General features: G+C 39.3%; 1 protein-coding gene and 1 pseudogene across 2 annotated transcripts in view; both read right to left on the reverse strand.

Moving 5' to 3' along the window:
- Window positions 1–5,410: 5,410 nt before the first annotated feature.
- Window positions 5,411–25,485, reverse strand: part of EXOC4 (exocyst complex component 4) — a 953,704-nt gene continuing 933,629 nt past the window's right edge. Inside the window, exon 18 of one of the 2 annotated variants that reach the window (XM_037836132.1) lies at window positions 5,411–6,891. In XM_037836132.1, coding sequence (XP_037692060.1) covers window positions 6,654–6,891 — 238 coding nt within the window. In that variant the 3' untranslated portion in view covers window positions 5,411–6,653. The remainder of the gene's footprint in view (window positions 6,892–25,485) is intronic. The other variant, XM_037836133.1, reaches the window with a different exon arrangement.
- LOC119534093 lies at window positions 7,898–8,469 on the reverse strand (annotated as a pseudogene).

Raw genomic sequence — 25,485 nt, forward strand, 5'->3', positions numbered from 1 at the left:
CCTCCCATTCTGTACTGTGAGTTTCTGTGCCCTGCTCCAGGGGAGGCAGCCACAGCTAAGCCTCAAAGCAAGAAACTTGAATGCAATGGCCATGGTCTGTTCACAGAGCTTGCAAGGTGGGAATCCATAGATGGTAAAGGGTGAACAGCCAGGCCAGGGCTAGCCAGTAGGGGCACAGTGAACAGCAAGATACGGTCCTGAGCCTCCAGAAGGGCAAAGCTCAGAACCGAGCAACAGAGAGTCAGGCTGAAGATTTTGGTCCTCAATCCTATGAGATGTCTTCCTAAATGAAATGGTAATCTTGGCACCTCGAGAGGGAAATATGGACTCTGGGGGTGGGGGGTGGGGCAAAATCAGAGTAGAGGTTGTATGAAACCAATGGAAATGTCAGTTCCGTATTACAAGGGACTGCCTCTCTTTTGCTTGTCATTGCATGAATCCCCACATCACGTGATCTATATAATAGGCAGTTAAATATTTCTGAATGAATGAATGAAGGCAGTAGTGACAAAAAGTTATGGCTATGACTTGACAGTAAGAACCATCAGGGTGAGGAAGAGGGGCAAGATGGTGGCAAAGAGAGGAATGGAATTTCGTTAGTCCCCTGGAGCAACTAATAAACAACCAGGAACAACTGGTAAATAATCTGGAATAACTGTGGGGGACAACCATGACTGTCCACACATCATACACCAACTTGGATTGGGTGGGATGGCTGAGATCACAGCATAAAATCTGCAAGTAAAAACTACAGAACCATGCCAAGAGCCTCTTCCCCCTACAGCAGACTGAGATACAAGACCTCAATGTAGGAGAAAGCAGCAGCCCTGGAGCAAGCAAATATAGCTCAGCCCAGCTCTAACTGGTGCTTTAATTAACAAATGTGGACTGCTGAATACAAGCTACAAACATAGACAAACTGCTAACAAGCAGAGGCTTTTAGAGATGACTGACCTTAAAGAGCCAGAAAACTCCTGTACCCCAGGGAAGGGAACCCAGAAGACCAGGTGCTCTCTCTGACCAACGGCGAAACTGGGGGGCCATGGACTGGCTCTGAAATGGGGTTTTCTTTTCCTTTTTCTCTCTCTTAACCTGAGTAGCTCAGTGGAGAGAGCCTCAGCCATTTCCAGTTCGCAGCACTCTGACCCAGAAAGGGGTGGAGATAACAGAGTCACAGAGACAAAGGAGCAATTCAAATGCAGAAGATAACTCCCTAGGGGTGTATCTTCCCTAAGAGGAAAGATGTGGGGCCCAGCTTAGTGCCGGTCTTCCCTTCAGAACTCAGACCCCAGGGCCTGGGGGAAAATAGTCAAAACAGAAACTAAAGGAGCCACACCTCCTTACACCAGTCAGGAGTGACAGGCTGACAGGTGCCACCTGCTGGGCAGGTTGGGAAAAGCATAGTGGCTAGAGACCTCACAGGAAAGTCTGTCATTCTTCTAAGATACACCCGCAGGGAAACTTGAAACTGAATATATCTCCATTCTGAGATCTGAACCCATTCTGCTCTGGGAAAATCTGACAGGGGTAAATAAGGAAACCAGATGTCTAGACAACAGAAAACTACAAAATACACTAGGAAAAATGAAGATATGGTCCAGTCAAAGAGCAAATTTACACCTCAATTAAGATACAGTTGAGATATTGTTTCACTTTAATGAAACAATCTATTAAAGATTTTCAAAGAAATATGCTAAATCAATTCAAAAACCAAATCAATGAGTTTAGGGAAGATATGGCAAAAGAGATGAAGGATATAAAGAAAAAACTGGGTAAACATAAGGTAGAAATCAAAAGTTTGAAAAAACTGGCAGAATCTATGGAAATGAAAGGCACAACACAAGAGATAAAAAATACAATGGAGACATACAACAGCAGATCTCAAGAGGCAGAAGAAAACACTCAGGAACTGGAGAACAAGACACCTGAAACCCTACACACAAAAGGACAGACAGGGAAAAGAATGGAAAAATACGAGCTACATCCCAGGGAACTGAATGACAATATTAAGTGCATGAACGTACATGTCATGGGTGTCCAAGAAGGAGAAGAGAAGGGAAAAGGGGCAGAAGCAATAATAGAGGAAATAATCAATGAAAATTTCCCATCTCTTATGAAAGACATAAAATTACAGATCCAAGAAGTACAGCATACTCAAAACAGAATAGATCAGAGTAGACCTACACCAAGACACTTAAAAATCAGATTATCAAACGTCAAAGACAAAGAGAGAATCCTGAAAGCATCAAGAGAAAAGTGATCCATCACGTACAAAGGAAGCTTGATAAGACTATGTGTGGATTTTTCAGTAGAAACCATGGAGGCAAGAAGGAAGTGGTATGATACATTTAAGATACTGAAAGAGAAAAACCTCCAACCAAGAATCCTGTATCTGGCAAAACTATCCTTCAAATATGAGGGAGAGTTTAAAATATTCTCTGACAGACAATGACAGAGTTTGTGAACAAGATACCTGCTCTACAGGAAACACTAAAGGGAGCACTACAGACAGATAGGAAAAGCCAGGAGTGAGAGGTTTGGAACACAGTTTTGGGTGATGGTAGCACAGCAATGTAAGTACACTGAACAAAGATCACTGTAAGTATGGTTGAAAGAGGAAGGTTATGAGCATGTGGGACATCAGAATGAAAGAGGACAGATAAAGACTGGGACTGTATAACTCAGTGAAACCTAGAGTGCTCAACGATTGTAATAAAATGTACAAACAAGTTTTTTACATGAGGGGGAACAAATGAATGTCAACTTTGCAAGGTGTTAAAAATTGGGTGGTATTGGGGAAAAAATACAATCGATGCAAACTAGAAACTACAGTTAACAGAAACATTATATTATGCTTCCTTTAATGTAACAAAGGCAATATACCAAAGGTAAATGCCTATAAGAGGGGGACATAAGGGTCAGGCTCTTGGCATTGGTGATACTGTCAGACTCTTTTATTGTACTTTAATTCTATCTTTCCTTTGTTGTTTTTTAGCTGTCATTTTTTTCTTTCTTTCTCTTTTGTCTCTCTACTTCTTTGACTCTTCCTCCTCCTTTGTGGAAGAAATGGAGATGTCCTTATATAGATAGTGGTGATAGTGGTGAATGCATAAATGTGTGATTATACAGGGAACCATTGATTATTTACTTAGGACGGAATGTATGGTGGGTGAACAAAATCGTCTTAAGAAGAATGGTTGAAGAAACCTTGAAGGCACTATATTGAGTGAAATAAGTCAGACACATAAGGACAAATATTGTGTAGTCTCAATGATATGAACTAATTATAATATGTTAACTCATAGACATGAAATATAAGTTACCAGGATATCAAAATGAGGCTAAAGAATGGAAAGCGGTTGCTTATAATAAACAGAATGTTTAACTAGATTGAACTTAAGTGTTTGGAAATGGACAGAGGTAAGGGTAACACGTTATTGTGAGAATAACTAACAGTGCTGAATGGGTGTGAAGGTGGTGGAAAGGGGAAGCTTAGAGTCACGTGTGTCACCAGAAGGAAAGCTGGAGGTTAAAATATGGGAATGTATAAAACAGTGAGTCTTGTGGAGGACAATGTCCGTGATTAGCTGTACAAATATTAGAAATCTCTTTCATGAACTAGAACAAATGTATGACACTATAACTAGAAGTTAGTAATAGAGGGGTATATAGGGAAAAATATACCTATTGCAAACTATGTACTACAGTTAATAGTATTTTAACATTCTTTTATCAACAGTAACAAATGTACTATACCAATATTATAAGTCAATCATGGAGGGGGGGTGGTTAGGGGTATGGAAGGATTTGAATTTTCTTTTTTGTTTTTATTTCTTTTCTGGAGTAATGAAAATGTTCTAAAAATTGAAAAAAAATTAATTGTGGTGATGGATGGACAGTTATATGATGGCACTGGGGGCAACTGATTGTGCACTTTGGATCTTTGGATGATTGTATGGTATGTGAACAATCTCAATAAAATTAAAAAAAAAAAAGGAACCATCAGGGTTCGTTTGACAATTCAACTTAGCAGTATTCTCTCCAAGCTATTTGAAACATAAAATGATGACTCTCAGACTTAGAAAACATTTAGGGAGAGTGACCTCCTAGAATGGCCCTGGGGCATCTGTGAATTTTCACTCTACAGAGATTCTAGGTGGAGGGTCTCACTGCAGAGTCTTGTGACCAACTAGCTCAACGTTATGGGCTACTACAGTATGAGTTTCTACAGAAGCTCAGGCCCATTCCTGTCACTAAATTGGAGCTGACACAGGCCTACTCAAGAATGAATTCATCTTTCAGAGCCTGGAAACAGGGTCCTCTTTGGGCAAGGGCAGCATAAGGAACATATGCTGCACCTTCTCCTTGGCAGACCCTGGCTCTCTCTAGCATTTTCCAGTCATGGCTGTAAGCAGCACAAAAAAGTCTCAAAAAATATTCCCAATGTAGGACCATAACATGTGGAAATCTTCACTGTGTCCTAAAAGAATGTAGATTTTGAGGTGGCCATTCCATCTCCATCTGCACTGTCTTCACCATCCACTGAATATGTCTTTGGCTATTCTTGACCCATTGAAAAATAAAGACTGACATATCATCTTGCAAGGAAATTTTTGCCTTTGAATGTCTTACAACAAGAAATCTAGACCCCCACTTTTTTTCTGTGCAGAATTTTTCAATTCCATCGTCACTGTAAGCAAAGTAGGGATTATACTTTCCTAAATGCTCTCCCAGAAATGGCTCACCTGCCATTTTTCTGCCTGTTCTTGTTATTGGCATTCTATTCAACCCAAACCGATGTTCCTTTCCATATCCAATAAACCTAATCTAAGCACCCCCAATTCCACTCCTGGCTCTTCTGGCATCATCACCACCACTCCAAGGTTCTGTACCTGGAGTGGATAGGATGGAAAAGAAAAGGAACAAAAGCCAAGTTGGGAGGCTATGGCCACCAATAAGGAGCTTCCAAACAAAAGTGGCTGGCTCTACTCTACCTTTGGCTCCCTCCTCCCTCTGTTGGGAGACTACTTCCAAGGATGTTGTTTAGGGGTAGTATGTTTTTCCATGGTTGTCTACTGTATAGATTCAACTTCTTTCCAATTAGGCCTCTGAAGCGACAAAGATTTAAAACATTTCTTCCTACCAGAAGCCCCTGGAAGGCCATCCTCTAGCTGCCTGCTGAGTTACCTCCCAGCCGCCCCACTGTCTGACCTGATTTCTAACAGCCCTGAATATACATCTGCTAGAATTTTGGTGGAAGTCCAGTTTCCATAATCTCTCTTAAAGGTAGAAAATAAGGGTGTCCTGCTTGTCTATGTATCTGTCCTCGTGTTTAGTGGTGGTCTGACACATGTTAGGCCCTCAGGAAATGTTTGTGGAATAAAGAATGCAAGAAAAGCAACACACAAAATTCAAGCTTCTCAACACATTTTTTAATTTTCTCTTTTTCCCACCAAGACTAAAGTTGTACAGAGGGGGATAAAATTACAGACCATAAGGGCATGAGGCATCACTGTATGCAGTTAAAGTCCTTTCTCTCTCCTTTCCATGTTTTCAAGAAGCAGCCTGGTCAGCCTATTGGTGACAAGTCAAGCATGGCAGCAAGAGCACTTGGAGATCTGGGGAGAGTGGTGAGGTACAGCATGCCGGGAGAGCAGACAGTGCCACCAACATCACTGGATAGCATTTCAGAAATGGTCCCAGATGGGGTCTGCACAGAGTGAAATGTCACAGGCCCTTCCATCACCCTTGCAGTCAGCTGAGCAAACCTGGGCTACTTTCTAAGATGAGACTCATAAGAAGAACAGGTGAGCATCTAAGAATCATTTAACTCACAGTGTTTCAAATGAGATTAAAAGTTCTTTAACAATCATTTTCTCTTGGAAAGTAGAGGGGGAAAATAAAGCAGAGGGCTGAATCACCTTTTATTTTCCTTTTTTGTTTTTTTAACTAATTTAATGGCCCTTGGTTTTGATACAGCAGAAAGAAAAGTGAAAGGCAATAAACCAACCTATTACCTATATACAAGATACAGCAGACAAAATTATCCTAGGGATTGGGATAAAAGGACTGTTTTTTCTAGCCCTGAAGAGGTCCTGTTTTCTTGGTTAGGGAAATTTGTTGAAAACTACAGCCAGCTGAGAAGGCATTTATTCAATCTTGGCAATAGAGACAAAAAGCAATGCACATACACTTATTTCATTGGACTATAAACTGATGAGGTCCAGAGAGTAAAAATCCTATTGTTTATGTAACGGAATCATATTAAGAGGTTTTAGGAAGGAATTAAAACTTGGGCAGCAGATTGGAATTTTATATATGTTAGGCAATAAACATAACATGTTAGTAATTCATTCATTCATTTTTCAGAGTCCAACAATTGGGCACAACTTTTCTTCCCATCCCACCCTAATCCCTTTGGAATTTACTGCATCAGAGTAGATGTTAAAATATTCTGTACTCCAAACTTCCCTGTAGGGTTTATATGACAAGCCAAAATGAAAAAGAAAAAAATCCTTACCCCTTCTCTATACTAAAGCACTAATGTAGAGAAAAAAACCGTCAGCTCAGAATATACCAAATAACATACCAAAGAAAGAAGCAAGTATGAATAAGGAAATGGAAATGACCATTCCCGCACACACTGCCACCGATTAAACGGTGGTTATCTTCTTGTCCTTGGTGGCTTGCTTGATGGCAGCCTGCTCGCAGATGATCTCCTTCAGCCGCTGCAGCCTCATGTTCTGGGTGGTCTGGTCTCCGACCCCCGTCTGACTGCGGTGCAGCAAGGTCAGGGCATGGATGTACTCCAGCTCCGTGTACTTCACGCCCTGGTCCACCACCAGGTTCAGGAGCTCGTCTGCTGTGTTGTACAGCATCTCGTAGTATTGCCTGAGAAAGCAAGACAGAGCACCGATCACCCTCTCCATTGTCAACACTTTAGTGTTAGTGGCAATGACGTGCTGCTCATAAATTAATTCATTTAGTCAATAAACATTTATTGATCAACAGACACTGGGCTAGGCCCTGGGAATATAATGGTGAACCAGACAGACACGGTCTTTGTTCTCTTGGAGCTCACTGGAGGTCTCTTCATGAGAAGTTTAAGTGAAGATCCAGAGAGATCTCTCATCTTTCAGGGGTTCAGTTCAATGTAGATTTTCTCCTAATTTTGCATTTACACTGGAAGATCCAAAGAAAGATAGGGAAGTAGAGGATGGAAACAGGAGGGAGAGAAATAGTCATCTGGAAGGCATTGCCATCAGTTTTTTTTTCCTTTTTTTTTTTTTTAAGAGCAGCTCAGTGATTTGGGGGTTGGTTAGTACAAAACAGAGAACCTAAGGGGGAAAGTACAAAATGGCACTTCACACCAATGACAGTATTCATTACATAAGATTACAACTAAGGATAAATTAATTTTTGTGTTACTCACTTTTCTTTAGAACATAAATCAAAGCCGTTAAGTTGCAGTTGAGGTATAGACAATCTTACGTAAAATACTTTTCATAAGTAACACTATACATTAAAATATTGGAAATTGAATATCTGTTCTGATTTCTATTTTGACTTAATAGAACAAGAAGAGAACAACATTCAACTGGGGAGGCTTATACTCATAATAAAGCTCTTAAAGTTAACAATGTCTTCCTCTCCCTTTATACTTACCACAGGCTACACAATGTCCTGAGAGGGTTCATTATGAAAAAAATGTCAGTCACAGCCTTAAGACCTTACTTTGGAAGGAACTAATGAGAAAGCAATTTGGAAGGTGACACTCCATCTTTGTTTTCAAATAAGTAGTTTTAATTTTTCTTCTTATAGAAAAAGTTTAAATCAGTTGATTACGAATATACTGAAAAGCCATTCATGTTTGCAGCTCTCAGGAAGAGTCCAGCACTTCATTTATACAAACTCTATGAGAAGAGGTCAGCAGACATCATCTAATCCTAAATTGTGACATCATCCATTCAAGTCCTTGGTACAATCCCTTGCCTGTAAGAGCATGGTATGCCTGGATATGCCACTGGTGATCTTCAAAAGAAGTTAGTCTCAAAAACTGGGAAATTTCCACTACAGTCATACATTCTTTAACATCCTGTTAATTAGCAAAAATCAGCAATCCAGCTTTTCTTAGATCCTCATGTGCTAACATTTTATACAGTTCTTCTCTAGTTACAGAAATCCTTTCTCTGTACTGGTCCACAACAACTATCACAAACTCACTGTTAGTATAATAAGTGTTCCACGAAGAACGAAGAGATTCTTGGCCACCAATATCCCACATTAGGAAATGTGTACTATTAACGACTATTTCTTCTACATTACTTTCTATTGTAGGGGATGTGTGTACAATTTCACAGAAAATTAGGAAAGGATGGTAGTTCTCCCTGCCTTATCCAGCTCAACAATGATAACTTTGTGTTCCCGGTGATTGAGTAGTCTCCATATCATGGGGGAGAGAATTCCCATTCTCGGGCAGCGGGTTCCCCCTCCAGCCACCCGGGCCCCCTGGTGTCCCCGGGCGCAGGCTGAGGGGGACGAGGAGATGAGCCAGAGCCTGCGCCTCCGCTGCTCCTGCCATTGCCGCCGCGGCACTCGCCTGGCTCGTGGACATCGCCACCGCATTGGCTGGTGCCATCAGTTTTTTTCTCATTCAATCCCTGCCTTATTCATTTATTCACCCATTCATTCACTGGAGGCTCTGTGAAATATATGGTTTTCTTCTCCATAAAATGGGATAATAATAGTACCTATCTCTTAGGGTCACTGGAAGGATTATATTAATACATATAAATAATAAACATTATTGTTAGAAATATAATAAAAATGATTAGCAGTAATAATAGTAATATACAATGATGAGCAAGACACAGTCCCCATCCTCAAATAGCTAAGTCAAGCAGGGAAGGAGAATCAAGCAATAATGACCACGTTGCTGTTGACAAAGTTCATCCCCGTGTACTGTTGTCATTTAACACCTAGTACACTCAGTGAGCTATTACTCCCTTTCCCCAGATGAGGAAACGGAAGCAGAGAGAAGTTAGAGGATTTGCCCAATGTCACAGAGATAGTGAGTGACTGTGCCAGGATGTGGACCCAGGTTTCTGACTCCAAGCTCAGTACTCTTTCTTCACTGACTCAGACAACCATTGAGAAGAATGCTCCGAGTGCCCTGAGTGAGAGATAAATGCATTTAATAAACTTTCAGAGGAAGGAGAAATCACACCATGTTGAGGGGAGGGTACGAGATTAAGGATGACTTCATATGGGATAGGATTTTGTCAGGCAGGGCTTCTAGGAAGGAAATTCTAGATTAAGAGCAGTGCATGAGCAATGACAGGGAAGGGTACTCTGGTTAGATTGGGGAAGGTAGCAGAATGGCAGGACAATTGAGGAAAAAGGCAGTTGAAATGAGAAGGTAGAGTTAGAACATCAGGCTATGACTTTAGGCCTAATTAAGTCAAAAAAGGATGCCTCCAGTACTAACCCCTAAGGGTCTGTTGAGAGCAGAGTTACTATTCAAAATTGTGCTTCTGGAAGACTAATATGACAGCGTTGTATAGAATGGTCTAGGAGGGGATCAATTATAATTGTAGCAAAAAGGAAGGTACTTGAGAGCCATCTGACTGCAAGGCCATTGTCCTGGGTGGTGGTGAGAAGTGCCTGTAACAGAAATGTGCATTACAGTGGATCTTCGGTGCAGAGAGAAGATGAAGATGGGAGTCTAGGAGTGGAGAAGGCTACTATTACCCTTTCTTAAAACCAATATTATGCCTCTGCTATCCTTCAATGAGTCCACTTGCATGGCCAGCCCAAATTACCCAGATGGGTAAAGTTCAGAACAGGCTCTGAGCCATCACAGCTTGTTAGCAAATGGGCAGAAGAGCCTTCCCAAGCACAGTTTACTTCCTTCTCTCTTCCTGACAGGAAAGGTAGCTTTTGTCAGGATTGAAGGGACAAAACAAGGCAGTGGGCCCAAGGCAACTCTTGGAGGTGAGGGGATCTTACAGATCTATCAAGATCACTTGCTCAGAAATACTGGACTACTGGATTCCAGATTTTAGATTTGTTTCTTTTTCATGAGAAACTTCTTGAAAAAAGAATATCCTATGGCAAAACTAAGCCATTCTTGGGGTAAGGAATACATTCTGGAAGCTTCATAATTTCAAGAATATTTCATAAATTGCTGCTACATTGGGAATTTGGTCAGGGAGAGTTTTCATGTGTCTTTTAGCATGGCGAGTTCCTTTTTCTATTCTAGATTTACCAAATGGAATGAGAGAGAATTTGGGGCTGATTCTTTCAAGGACAGAAGGGATGTGATAATCGTAGTTTCTAGTGTAGTGGCTCTCAAACTTTAGAGGGCCTAACTAAAAATTATCTGGGAGCTTATGAAAAGTGCAGATTCCTGGGGCCCTGTCCCCAGAATATTCTGATGGCTTAAGGTTCTGAACCAGCCAGGAGTCTGACCCAGAGGCTGTTTGGTATGGGAATAATTACAGAACCATTACCATCGTCTAGATCCCAGGCTCTAAAAGTATCACAGAAGGCTACAGGAGCCATAAGTGGTTTGTGATGCCTTTCACAGAGATTAAACGAAAAGAATTGGGTTTCTTTGTATTATGAAGTTGGTATTTTCATCATTTATCTTAAGAAGTAGCCCATCAGACCAGAGGAAATTGGATTTCTTTAGAAAAATCTGATGAATTGTTTCCAGGGACACTGGGTGGTTTTCTACAGAAACTGCTGTTCCATGCTGGGAGGAAACAACAAAACAAAGAAGTCTGGATTTCTAGCCCTGGATCTTCCAGTGTGATTAGTGATAAAGGGCATGCCACGTAAATCCTTAATCTTTCTACTTCCTCTGTGCAATGAAGACCTTTATAAATCCAAGAATGACACTCTGAAGCAGACTGAGAGACTAATAGAGTCAAGACCCTCGGAAGAACAGTGCCCCAGAATTGCAGAGCTGAGTTATTAAACAAACTTGACAGGTGTATTTTCTAATTCCCCATAACCATGATGATATATTAGATTATATAGGAACATGAATATTTAAAGAAGGAATGAAATTCATTTATTTTTTCATAATGGCACTCAGTTAGCAAAGACTATGAATTCAGCATAGCAACAGTTGTATTTGGAGGTGGGGAGAGGGTGCTGCAAGGTGCCCTAAAGAGAAAATAGGAAAATGCTCTGAACTATATATACATTAGAATGCCATGACAAATACTGACACACTGAAACGAAATCATGGAACCCGATTAGGATAAATAATTTATCAATAATTATTAAGGCCACAGGGAAACTGAAGTTTGGTCTTTATCATCAAGCAACAAAATAGCAGACACTATTGCCAGGGCACTGCATTTTACAGTAGATGGTGGTTTCCTTATAAGCTACCCCAATGAGATCATTGAACACACATTTAACTTAGACATTTTCCAGCTCATGACTTGTAGAGCAAGTCTCCTCAGAGTCCATAATATTCAGCAGCCAGTTTCTAGGATGTAGAAGCTGTGGACCAAAAATCCTGTTCTGGAGACCAAAGAGTTCCACGTCACTCAATGGACAGAACATTCTGTGGGGAGGTGTCTGCTTTCCCATGGTTCCCCCATATCCTCTACTGTTCACCCTTGGGCAGCAGTTCCCAAAGTGTCATGTGCAGAGAGGGAGATGGGGTAAAGTGAAAGAGCAACCATGGCCTGACGTCACACAGACTGGTCTCTTGTACATGGGTCTATAAAATGAAAGCTTTTTTACTTTGTTCTGGTGCAAACAGATAATTTTCTTTTATGTCCCTCACACTCTCTTTATTTAAAGACTGTTCTTCCCCATGGTTTTTTTTTCCTTCTTATTTTATTTTAATGATGTTGCACTATGACTCTTTCTCCCTCCTTGGTTTTGTCTGAAAACATTTATACCAGTAAGGATAGAAAGGCATTTGGTAGGCTGGGCATATTTTCTCTTTAAAGTTTTAAAATAAAGTTTATTTGATTGCTCTGTGACTATAAAATTAATACATGCCTTACAGAATATATGGACCATATAGAAGATTACACGGAAAGATTACCCATATAATTCTACAAAAATGACATATACATTTCGTTATCTGTCCTTACAAGTTTTTCCCTATGCATTGTTCTAGCCATTTTTTTTTTTTCCCATACAGTTTAAATATTCAGTTAGACACTTAGGCCATTTCCAATGATAAAAACCCTCTTTCCTGAGGACAGATTTCCAAAAGCGGTAGTCAAAGATAAGTATATTTTTAGGACTCTTAGCAATGCCGCCAAATAGCTTTCTAAAAAAGTATCTTCTTACCAACAGCGAATGGCACTATCTCCAAACATTCTTTTAATATGCTTTTAGGTTACATGAAATGGAACCATTTTTCATCTATTTATTGGTTTTTAACTTATGCATGTAGGTATGTATAAGTAAATTGTTTGTATCATTTTTCTTTTGAGTGTTAGTGCTTTTCTTACTTCTCTTTAAGGGCTCTTCATAAATTTTCAACTACAAGAAGGATAGCCTTAGTTTGCCATCCCTGGTTCTACCTCTGTATCTCTGAAAGTTCCTGAAAAACAGTTTCAATTCTCTTATTTGTGAATTGAGGATAGAAAGCCCCACTAAAGGCAGCTATTCCCAACTGACAACAACTTTCATTGCTGTCCCTGCAGGCATTCCATAAGGTATGTGGATGGGGTAGAATAAAGGAGCTGACCTGGGAACTCTCTTAGAGTCTCTGGGAAAATTTGGCCACCTGCCTTCCTTCATTTGGTGGAGCTCAGAGTAGAAATTCTTGAGTGGAAACTGCATTTAAAAATAAACAGCAATGTTTTGTGCTACATTTGAGAATCTGCCTTGATTGTTGCACTGTTAATGATGACTAACTTTTTAGGTGCATTGACATATTCAACCTTCATAACAACCCTCTGAAATTGGTACCACAGTTATCCACATTTTATAGATGAGCAAACTGAGCTTTAGAGAGCATGAGTGATTTGCCTCAGGTCTCAAAACTCAAGACTTTGAACCCTGTACTAACTCCAAAACCACCATAATACACAATGTCAGAAATATCTGAAACTGTAAAAAGTAAGATTACTGATTATAAAAGATACTTGTGTAAGTAATTCATTTATAGTCATGATTTAGGAAATATGAATAATTTAAAATTCACATGCTAACTCAACTGTCTGCCTTCCATTGTAATGTAACAAGCCAGTATCGCTGAAATTCTAAATTCATTTATACAAACTTTGCACTGATGTTTGAATACCACTGGTTTTGATCTGGGCATGCAGAGCTCTAAACCAAATAATGAAGTCATGTCATCAATTTAGTACTTAATTCAGGAGTTACAGGGAAAATTTTTGGCTCTTTCATTTTACCACCTCTCTTTATCCTTTTGTTTTTGCCCCTCCAAGCTGGTAATGGACAAGGTGGTCTTTCTTTCCAAAAGTTTACTGCCTTTCTCAATCATTACTTTCTTGGGGAAGAGGGATAATTAAGTACTTTCATTGCAAAGACTTTTTCTTTTAGTCCTTCCAGACACAGAGAAAGTATTAATGTCAACAACAGAATTAAGCAGCAGTCTTACTTCTAAGTTTGAAAGGAAGAAAAATTCACCTGAATATAACTTAGTATTGACAGAAGTTCCCGAATTTTCCTTTTTATCCAGTATTTGCATCATTTTGAGCACTTTAATAAAAACCCAGTGGTAGAGGGGTCATTAAATTGTCAAGTGAAACATTCAACTCCTATTTTCTCTGCCAACCCAATGCACCCAGTGGTACACATGATAATGGGCAGGGAATTGGAGAGAGAGAAAAAAAGGACCTGAATAATCCATAGACTAGATAATCATCCCATAAATAACTGAGAGGTGGTTACAGCAGAAAGACTTAGAGAAGTAAGTTCTCAAGAGATAAACTACACTCAGATTCTGGTTAAGTCTTTCATTCCCCTGTAACTAGCTGTGTGATCTTGGACAAATGATGTCAGTTCTTCGGACCTCTGTTTTCCATCTGAAAAACAAAGAGGTTGTAGCATATGCTTTTTTTTTTTTTTTCCCCTTCGGTAAAACAACTTTTTTTTTTACCATTTTTTTTTTTTCATTTTTATTGAGATTGTTCAGCTACCATACAATTATCCAAAGATCCAAAGTGTACAATCACTTGCCCCTGGGTACCCTCATACAGCTGTGCATCCATCACACTTAATTTTTGTTCAATTTTTAGAAACTTTTCATTACTCCAGACAAGAAATAAAGTGAAAGATGAAAAAAGAAAAAAAGAAAAGGAAACTCTAATCCTCCACTATCCCTAACCAACCCCCCTCAATTGTTGACTCATAGTATTGATAAAGTACATTTGTTACTGTTTATGAAAAAATGTTGAAATACTACTAACTGTAGTATATAGTTTGTAATAGGTATATAGTTCTTCCCTATATGCCCCTCTATTATTAACTTCTAATTTTATTGTCATACATTTGTTCTGGTTCATGAAGTGATTTCTAGTATTTGTACAGTTGATCATGGACATTGCCCACCACAGGATTCAGTTTTATACATTCCCATCTTTTGACCTCCAACTTTCCTTCTGGTGACATATATGACTCTGAGCTTCCCCTTTCCACCTCATTCACACACCATTCGGCGCTGTTAGTTATTCTCACATCTTGCTACCAACACCCGTGTTCATTTCCAAACATTTGAGTTCATCCTAATTCAACATTCTCCTCATATTAAGCAACCACTCCCCATTCTTAAGCCTCATCCTATATCTTGGTACCTTATATTTCATGTCTATGAGTTTACATATTATAATTAGTTCCTGTCAGTGAGACCCTGTAATAATTGTCCTAATGTGTCTGGCTTATTTCACTCAGTATTTTGCCCTCAAGGTTTTGTCATCAACCCATTTTTTTTTTTTAATATGGTTTTGTTCACTCACCATACATTCCATCCCAAGTAAATAATGGATGGTTTTCTGCATGGTCATATATTTATGTGTTCACCACCTTCACCACTATCTATATAAGAGCATCTACATTTCTTCCACAAGGCAGGAGGGAGAGTCAAAGAAGGTAGAGAGGCAAAAGAAAGAGGAAAAAAAAAACGACAGCTAGGAAGCAGCAAAAGGAAAAATAACCTTAAATCAAAGTAGAATAAAGAATCAGACAATACCACCAATGTCAAGTGTCTCACATGCCTCCCCTATCCCCCCCTCTTATCTGCATTCACCTTGGTGTATCACCTTTGTTACATTAAAGGAAGCATAATACAATGATTCTATTAGTTACAGTCTCTAGTTTATGCTGATTGCATCCCTCCCTCAATGCCTCCCCATTTTTAACACCTTGCAAGGTTGACATTTGCTTGTTCTCCCTCATAAAAGAACATATTTGTACATTTTATCACAATTGTTGAATACTCTAGATTTCACCAAGTTACACAGTCCCAGTCTTTATCTTTCCTCCTTTCTTCTGGTGTCTCACATGCTCCCCACCTTCCTCTCTCAACCGTATTCATAGTTACCTTTGTTCAGTGTACTTACATTGTTGTGCTACCATCTCCCAAAATTGTGTTCCAAACCACGCACTCCTGTCTTCTATCACCCTGTAGTGCTCCCTTTAGTATTTCCTGTAGGGCAGGTGTCTTGTTCACAAAGTCTCTCATTGTCTGTTTGTCAGAAAATATTTTGAGCTCTCCCTCATATTTGAAGGACAGCTTTGCTGGATACAGGATTCTTGGTTGGCGGTTTTTCTCTTTCAGTATCTTAAATATATCACACCACTTCCTTCTTGCCTCCATGGTTTCTGCTGAGAGATGCGCACATAGTCTTATTAAGCTTCCTTTGTATGTGATGGATCGCTTTTCTCTTGCTGCTTTCAGGATTCTCTCTTTGTCTTTGACATTTGATTATCTGATTATTAAGTGTCTTGGCGTAGGCCTATTCATATCTCTTCTGTTTGGAGTACGCTGCGCTTCTTGGATCTGTAATTTTATGTCTTTCATAAGAGATGGGAAATTTTCATTAATTATTTCCTCTATTATTGCTTCTGCCCCCTTTCCCTTCTCTTCTCCTTCTGGGACACCAATGATACGTACATTATTGTACTTTGTTTCATCCTTGAGTTCCTGGAGACGTTGCTCATATTTTTTCATTCTTTTCTCCATCTGCTCCTTGGCATGTAGGCTTTCAGGTGTTTTGTTCTCCAGTTCCTGGGTGTTTTCTTCTGCCTCTTGAGATCTGCTGTTGTATGTTTCCATCGTGTCTTTCATCTCTTGTGTTGTGCCTTTCATTTCCATAGATTCTACTAGTTGTTTTTTGAACTTTTGATTTCTGCCGTATACATGTCCAGTACTTCCTTTACAGCCTCTATCTCTTTTGCAATATCTTCTCTAAACTTTTTGAACTGATTTAGCATTAGTTGTTTAAATTCCTGTATCTCAGTTGAAGTGTACATTTGTTCCTTTGACTGGGCCATAACTGTTTTTCTTAGTGTAGGTTGTAATTTTCTGTTGTCTAGGCATGGTTTCCTTGGTTATCCAAATCAGGTTTTCCCAGACCAGAACAGGCTCAGGTCCCAGAGGGAAGAAATATTCAGTATCTGGTTTCCCTGTGGGTGTGTCTTAGAAAATTGCTCCACCCTTTGATGCCTCAGGTCACTGTGCTTTTCTGCCCAGCAGGTGATGCCTGTTAGCCTATAATTCTTGACTGGTGTGAGGAGGTATGGCTGTGTTCCCCCAGGCTCTGGGGTCTGGTTCTGAATGGAAAGGGCCCCACCCCTTTCCTCTTAGAGAAGATAGACCCCTTAGGGGGAGGTCATTAGCATTTCAATGGTCTCACTCTCTGCTTGTGCTGTCTCCGCCCTTTCCCGAGTCACAGCCCTGGAAACTGAAAATGACTGGGGCTTTCTCCACTGAGCCGAAAAAGAAACAGATAGTCCCCTTCAGACCCAGTCCAAGGTGACCCTCCGGCTCTCCCAGGTCACTCGTCACCCAAAGCCTCTGTCTGTTTTTGGGGATGCGTACCTGTAGTGAGCAGTTCACACTTGCTACTTAAAACCCCAGTTGGAGCTCAGCTGAGCTATATTCGCTTGCTGGGAGAGAGCTTCTCTCTGGCACCACGAGGCTTTGCAGCTCAGGCTATGGGGGAGGGGGTGTCATGACTTGGTTCCGCAGGTTTTACTTACAGATTTTATGCTGTGTTCTCGGGCATTCCTCCCAATTCAGGTTGGTGTATGATGAGTGGATGGTCTCGTTTGTCCCCCCGCAGTTATTCTGGATTATTTACTTGTTGTTTCTGTTTTTTTGTAGTTGTTCCAGGGGGACTACTTAGCTTCCACTCCTCTCTATGCTGCCATCTTGCCCGAGTCCTCCTAGCATATGCTTTTTAAGCACTAGCATTTTTGGACTTTAAAACCCTTACAGCACCCTTGCTTGGTCCCTTAAAATCATAGGGCCTCCATCAGAATTAGCTGATGATGGTTTCCCAAACAATGGTAGGCAAGATGCAGAAGCACTTGATTTGAAAACACCCTTAAGTAGACTCTTAGCTCAGATGTAGTTTCCAGACCAATAAAGAAATGGATGGTAATCCTTGTGTGTCAGAAAAATAAATTAGTTTATTAGAAATACAATATAATTGCTCTCATTTGTCTTACTCTTTGAAGAGCTTACAGTTTATTACAACATGCATGAAAATTCAAATTTTAAATGAGTTGAAGTTATATCCATTTCAGGAATGGGAAATCTAGGTAGAGAAAAGCTAATTTTCAGAGAATTAGTGGCAGAAGTAGATGTATATTCTATATAGGGATAGTTTCTAACACTCCTCACAACAGATTGGGCAGGGTTTGTTCTGACCAGGACGTGCTAGAAGAGTAGTAAACTATGATCTTTAGAAAAGACGTTGCCTATACATTATTCCCTCAGCTGATGGCAGCAGAAAATCATTCAAAAGGTTAAAAAAAATCACTTGGGGGTCTGTGGCTTTAGGCTAGCATAAGCTTCTTTGATCAGTGTCTACCTACATTTTCTTTACATAAAGTGACACACATGCACTACAGTCCTTCGTCAGTGGCACTTAACTATTGGCCTAGTTCTGATAACCACCATGCTTCAGCAGTACTGGGGGTGTCTCTCCCAGGGAGACTTTAGAAGTCAAACTCTGCTGTGTCCACTCCTCTCAGGAACATATCCTGACATTTTTGATAGCAGCAGCCAGAGCCTTGCTTTATTTCTCTTCAGAAAATACAACCACTCAAAACAAAAGAATTCTCCAAGACATACCCATCATTTTTGAAATAGTGACACTCTTCTAAGCTCAGTTACAATCACTGAAATGGGAAGCAAATTTCTTTTCCTCCCTTTAGCTAGCAACTCTGCACCTCGCCTTTGGAACACATTCTAAATTTATAGGGATCACGGTTGAGATTTCTTCCACACCGATTTAAGGATTCATATGTCACTTGGTGGTGGATCAGATAATTTTTAAAATTAAGTTTTCTACAACAGGACTAGAAAAAGCTCTGCATTTTGAATTCAGTACAATTAAAACTGTGTCTTTTTGGTCTGGTCTGCCTTTGGTCAAACCCCATTTGTATGAATAATTATTCAGTCCATTAAGAAGTCTGCTCAACTCCTTCTCCCATTTTGAAGGTTTTAATAAATATTGATCAGGCACATTTCTGTTTGCACTTGCCAAAGCAATTCTGATGGATTCATCTTCTGATGTTATCAAATAATGAAATATGAAAGCAAATAGAATTACTCACTTGTTCTGCGATTTTTTATTTAGATCCTTCATTTTACTTTCATAATTGTGTTTGTCTCATACTCCTGTAAATGCTCTTTTGATTATCAAAAGGTGAGTTGGGGTTAAGGAGAGGCTATGCTGTGCTGAATAGCACTTTAGAAAGTATTTTCAATTTTTAAAAATAATTTATCCAATATTACTTTAGGGAGTCTTTTCAATTAAAAAATAATTTTTCTAATACCACAGGTTGATAAAAGGACAAAGTATTATGCCCTTTGATGGTCTCAAAGTGACATATTATTTACCAGTTGGTATTAGAGCCTTATAATGTACATTATCTATATTTCCCAGTTTGGCAATCTGGGTAACAATTATTGATATATGCTGAATAAAAACAAATCAGAGGCCATATGGCTTTTTCAGTTTCAACTAACGAAATGGAAATGCTAATTTTTCCATAAATAATGCAAAAGATTTCTTCAAAGGAAAACCTAATATTATTACTAATGCTTAGGAAGCTCCGAAAATGTTGTAAATGTTAATGTAACATTAAAAAGTATAGTGTTTGTCTTCAAGAAGCTTCTTTTATTTAAAATTTTTTTATCTGATCAAGACCCAGATCAAAGGTATCCAAGGCACTAGAGAAATGTTTTAATTTAAAATAAAACCCATTTTGAGTTTGCCAGTCTGCCTACCTGCCCATTCTGTTCCCTCTCTTGGCATGAGAAAGGAGAAGAGTTGGAGGGCCCTAGACAAGGGAAAGAAACAAGAATTCTGCTCCAGGTGTCTACTCGAGTTAGTGAGGGGTTAGAGAAGTGAAGGAATGCTGGGCTCTGTTTCTTCATTTATAATATGGGGATCCTTCTCTACCAACATTTAGGGAGAAGGGTCAGTGGGGAGAGGCCTAGGCTGCATGGCCATGATGGGAAAACATGCTCATTAGAGCATTATGCCAGTGAGGCCAATGTAATGGATTGACTCCTATAGGTGCCAGTTAGTTTTGCAAAGAGAAGACATATTCTTTGGCCCTTGATCCTGCACTTAGTCAGCCACCTCACAAATCTGTTCAAAAGGGGACAAAGTGGGGTTCAATGGATAGTTCACTGCAACCCATTATCACTGCCGAGGGTCTTAAGATGCAAAGGTGGCTGAGTAACTCAAACACTGACACCAAAAGTTTTGGTCCAAGTTGGTGCCTCCAATACAGGTCTCAAAATTGCTAGGAGATTTCTCTACTTTGCTGAGACAAAGGACAATATCTTTTAGGACTGAAGGGCCAGAAAGGAAAACGGTTGTGGCAGAGGAAACAAAAATCTCACGGGATTACTGGAAAAGTGCGAGCGTATGTAAATCAGTACGTCCTAATGCCAAACACTCCAGGGTGTTTTTTAAACTCTTAGGTTATTTGCTAAAGAGAAAAACATAAATAAACCAAAGCTACAAAGTGGGCCACCTGAGAGTCAAGGACATGTGATTCAGAACGAATGTCAATTAGAAAAATAACAGACTAACTAAGAAGGAGCTAATGGAAATATGTACAATATCCAGCAGGGTTTAATTAAAGACCCAAATACTTGACAAATGTGATAGATAGCTTTGGATATCAATGTGAATTTGGTGGATGAAAGGACGACTGTGGCTGATATATATTTGGATGTCAGTAAACCATTTGATGCAGTACTTCTAAAAATATGTATAACTAGCAAAATGAATTTAATCTGAATGGCTCTCCCTGACAGGACAGGCTGAAAAACAAACAAAGGGTATTGATAAAGGCAAATCAACAAATTCAGAAGTGGGAGCCTCTAGCAAATGCTGGGGACACTGGCTTTATAACTGAACTCACTTAAGACCTTAATTAATGTGCAGGAAGGTACAAAGAGTGATGAAAAGGGCAGATGTTACTAGAGGGGATGGGCTATGAATAGCAACAAAGACAAAAATAATGTAAAGGACTCCAGAGAATTTAGAATTATGGGCAGCAAATAATGAAACGAGATTCATCTTGGAGTAATGTATATGAATTTGTCTGGAAGAAATTCTAACCTCATATATTCAGTTGTGGGAGAACCCTTAGAGCAGCATCGGTGAAATCAATAATGGGGGTGTTGGGGGTAAGGGCCATGGGACAGGAGACTTTTCTTACCGCTTGTGAAAAAAGTGATAATAATCCCTATCTTTATTGTCATTCATAGTGTTGTATTGCTTTATACCATAAGCCCATTGAAAGAAAATCAGAAAAGATCATCAAATGGGATGAAAGGGACAGAGGATTGGAGGGGAACGGAAGATTAAAAGAGATTCGCTCCAATTTTTGCCCAAATGTCAGCTTATCAGTGATTAGCTTTCACTGACCACTTTATCTAAAATAAAACCCACCCTATCCTCATCAAGCTCCATCCTCTTACTGAGCTTTAATTTTCGTTTTATCACTCATCTAATATATATACTATTTATTTTTATGTGAAATATATTTATATATTATATTATTTATATATATTATACAGAGATACAGCATAGGATAGTGGTTAAGAGCATGGAATGAGTTTGAATCCCAGTTCTGCCTCTTACTATATATATCATCTTGGACAATCTAATAATCTCTCTGTGCCTTACTTTCTTCATCTGAAAAAAAATGAAGTATAATATGGGCTTGTCACAAGGATTAAATTATTAAGAACGGGCAGCAACAGAGTAAGTGTAAAGTGTTTATTACATAAATAAATGTCTGCTTCCCTTTCTCAGAATACAGGCTCTGTGAGAGCAGTGTTGCAGTCTGTGCCATTCCTTGCTGTTACCACTGGCCTAAGAACACGGCACCTAGTGGGTGCTCAATAAATGAAAAAGAGTGAATGAATGAAAGAGACAACAATCTGGAAATTTCATTAAATGATGGTTAGAGCACAACATAAAGAGCAGTACATGATTCTCTGACACTGGAAGGGGAGGAAGTATGAACAAAATCCCTGTAAAACGTAAAGGGTTATTCTGATGTAACTCTGAGAGGGAGACGTGGGCTACCTCTGTTTGGGGCAACTGGGAGTGGTTACATCTGGACACAGAGAGGAAAGATTTATTTTTGGCTAATGATTTGCCAACCTTTTAAATGTTTCCCTCATTCTTTGGCAGAATTAAACACAAATCTCATATACTTTACCTAATGTATATGATACTGGAAGTTTCTTAGCCTATCTGAACTTCAGTTTTTTCATCTACACAATAGGATAAATAATACTGTATCACAGGTTAGGTGAGAGGATTAAATCAAATGATATTGTAGAGTACTCGCTATGTAAAAATGGTAAAAATGACAGCTTACTTATACTGAGTATCTACTATCTATTCTGTACAGTCACCATTCTGTTTCACATATACATTATCTTATTGTATCTTCAGCACAACTCTGTGAAGTCTCATATTCTCCATGGTGAAATGTTTCTTCATTAGGCCTGCCTTTTTCAATCAGAACAGAGGTTCTTCTTTTCTTTCATTTTCTAAGATTAACCCTATGCTCTTTATCCCAACCCCTTCCACCTCCTTCAGAATTTTCACCCTACTGGATTTTTTAAGAAAACTCACAACTATCCTTTTCATTGGTTCTTTCATATCTGCATTTAAACATCCTTAAGTTTCTCATATTTTGGATAAACAAAACAAAACACAACAAAACGAATAAACTTCAAACCCTTCAGGTGATCTTGTGCCCACTCCAGCTATCATCTTGTTTTTCTTCTCCCTTTCATTGTTAAATTTTTTGAACTCATGATTTGTATTCAGTGTCAGTTTTTCCAAAGCATCCATTTTATCTATGAAACTAGACTCAAAAGGTCATCCTAGTGGACAAACACAATGGTCTTTGCTTAGTTCTCTTTCCCTTTAAACTCAACTCTCTGAGCCCTATTACTATTTTCTTCTCCCAGCTCCCTCTCAGCTCCTTGTCTGATTCCTGTAATTGGCTCCTATGCTACCTGCCCATTGCCGACACTCGTCACAGTTAGGCTGTGACCCTCTGTTCTTCTCCCTCTCTCTGCCTCCAAAAGTCTTTTATCTGTGCATGTGATGCTCGATCTCTCTCTATGAAGATCTGGTCTCAATAGATCAAAGATCAAAGCTTCATTTTCAGTGGTCTCCAGATATTCTACCAGATGCCCTTATCAGTTGGCCTCCCTAACTTCCAAATTTTGCTTAACGGAACGACAGTCTGCAAAACTTCAAAACCTCAGTGTCACCTTTGACTCTTCACTCTCCTTCATTCCTTTTGCCCAGTCATCCCCAGGTCTGTCGAAGATAATTACATTTTTTTCTTTTCAACCTCATTATCACAAATCTTACTCCTTTCTCATTGAATTATTACATTTATCTCCTAACTGGCCTCTCTCACAAACACTTCTACTAGACTAATCTCCACTTCTAATTGGATCACATCACTATTCTTTGGAAAACTTTGCTTGTTCACTAGTGCTAACAGGATCAAGTACAAACTCCTAATACTGACCAATACTGATCTTTAAAGCTTTTTTAAAGATGTGGCCTCTATTCCACCTTTCCCCTAACTTCCCTCTTGTATCAATTTTCCATTCTAGCCAAACGGACCTATTCATCATCCCTTAAACATATTTAGTACTTTTTGGTTCTTGGCTTGTGTATCCAAAGCCTACTGTGATGGTTAGGTTCATGTGTCAACTTGGCCAGGTGATAGTACCCAGCTGTCTGGTCAAGCAAAGACTGGCCTAACAATTGCTGCAAGGACGTTTGTGGCTGGTGAATAAACCAACAGGCTGGTTTATTAACTCATCAGTCAGTTGACTGCATCTGTGACTGATGACTCACCAAAGGGCGTGTCTTCCACAATGAGAGAATGCAATTGGCTGGATTTAATCCAATTAATCAGTTGAAGACTTATAAGCGAGACAGTTAGAGGACCTTCACTTCTTCTTCGGCTGCCCAGCACAGTGTTTCCTGAGGAGTTCGTCGAAGTTGCCGGTTCGTTTCCTGAGGAGTTCATTGGACATCTTCTTGGAGTTGACAGTTTGCTGACTGCTCTACAGAATTTGGACTCATGCATATCCACAGTTGCGTGAGTCACTTTTACAAATTTCATAGTCAGAGACACCTCTCATTGATTCTGTTTCCCTAGAGAACCCTAATTAATACACCTACCCACCCTTCAAAGACTCTTTTCAAATTCCCTCTCCTCTTTGAAGCTATCCTGAGCAATTTCTTCCTTCTCTATCATTTACTGCATGGGTTGCCCATTTAATATGTATCATTCAGAGTAGTATCTATTTTTTAAATTATTAATATTCTTTTTGAACAGGTGAGACAATTTTTTAAAAAAGGTTACTAGGGTACTTATTTACTATCTGTGTAAATTTACTATATGTGGGAAAGTTACTTAACCTCTCCAGACCTTAGTTACCACATCTGTAAAACAGGGATATAGATTGTATGTACCTCATAGGATTTTTAGGAGTAAATGAGTTAATATTTGCAAAGTGCTTAGAATAGTGCCTAGCACATAATAATGCTATTTAAGTGTTTATTAAATAAGTAAAATAAATGGTACAAAAAAAGTATATAGTGCAAAGTTTCTTTCTCCTTTCCTGGGGACAATCACTGGTACTAGTTTCCAGGGTATCCTTTCAGATATATTTTATAGCTATACAAGCACACCTGCATGCATGTGTATATGTGTTGTGTGTGTATGCATACATATATTTAACGAGAAATGAAGGCTTTCTTCACTTAATGTATCTTGGAGATAGTTCCATTTCAATATATACTGACCCACCTCATTCTTCTTAATGACTATGGAGTATTCACTTGTATGGCTGTACCATAATATATAGTTATTATCTTCACCCAGGTTTCGGGCTCCTTGGTGACAAAGATTAAGTCTTTTGACTCTGTGTATCATCCTCAGTGCTTATGTAGTGCCTTTCAAAATTTGTGGGGCTTTTTTATTTATTCCACAGATATTTAAGCATAAGTTACACAGCGGGCAGCATATAGTAGGTACTGGGAATACAGAGATGAGTAAATCAGTCCTTGCTCTTTGGCCATGTAGAGTCTTGTGTGAGAATGGGCATGTAATTGCAGCAATGTGACAATGGCTATGAAGAGGGTATGATGAGATTCTCTAAGATAATGGATGGGAAAGGTTGTACTCTTCCTGGAGAGTTCAGGGAAGGCTTTTTGGAGAAGGAAATGAGGCAAACAAGAGGGAAAGAGAATTTCATATGCAAAGGGAGTGGAATGTGTGAACTAGGTGGGAAATGAGGAAGAAGAATATGATATTTGGGGGAACTACAAATGATTTATTCCTTACTGGAGTGCAAGGTGTGTGTGAGTATGGAGGGTGAGGAGGGAAAAGAGGTTAGCAAAGTAAGCTGGAGCCAGATCATAACAGACCTGGTGCATCATGCTTTCATGGATGGCTGGTTGGGCATGGAGGGTGAGATCAACTTACAATTGTTAATCTTTTATTTTGCCAAGAAGGATGTTAAAACAAAAACAATTACTATCTATTATTACAGAATTCAGGAAAAACAGATATTTTAATCCCTCAAATAGAAAGGAACTAATCTGAGAACAAAGAAATAAATGAAAAACTCACTACACTGTCATTATTCCAATTTTCCTATGGACCAGAGGGGAGTCCAGCTTCAGTTTACTCCCTGACATTTACACCAATGCTGTAGTGATGGGAAGG

The sequence above is a fragment of the Choloepus didactylus genome, chromosome 5 (genome assembly GCF_015220235.1).
Source record: "Choloepus didactylus isolate mChoDid1 chromosome 5, mChoDid1.pri, whole genome shotgun sequence".
Classification (NCBI taxonomy): Eukaryota; Metazoa; Chordata; class Mammalia; order Pilosa; family Megalonychidae; genus Choloepus; species Choloepus didactylus.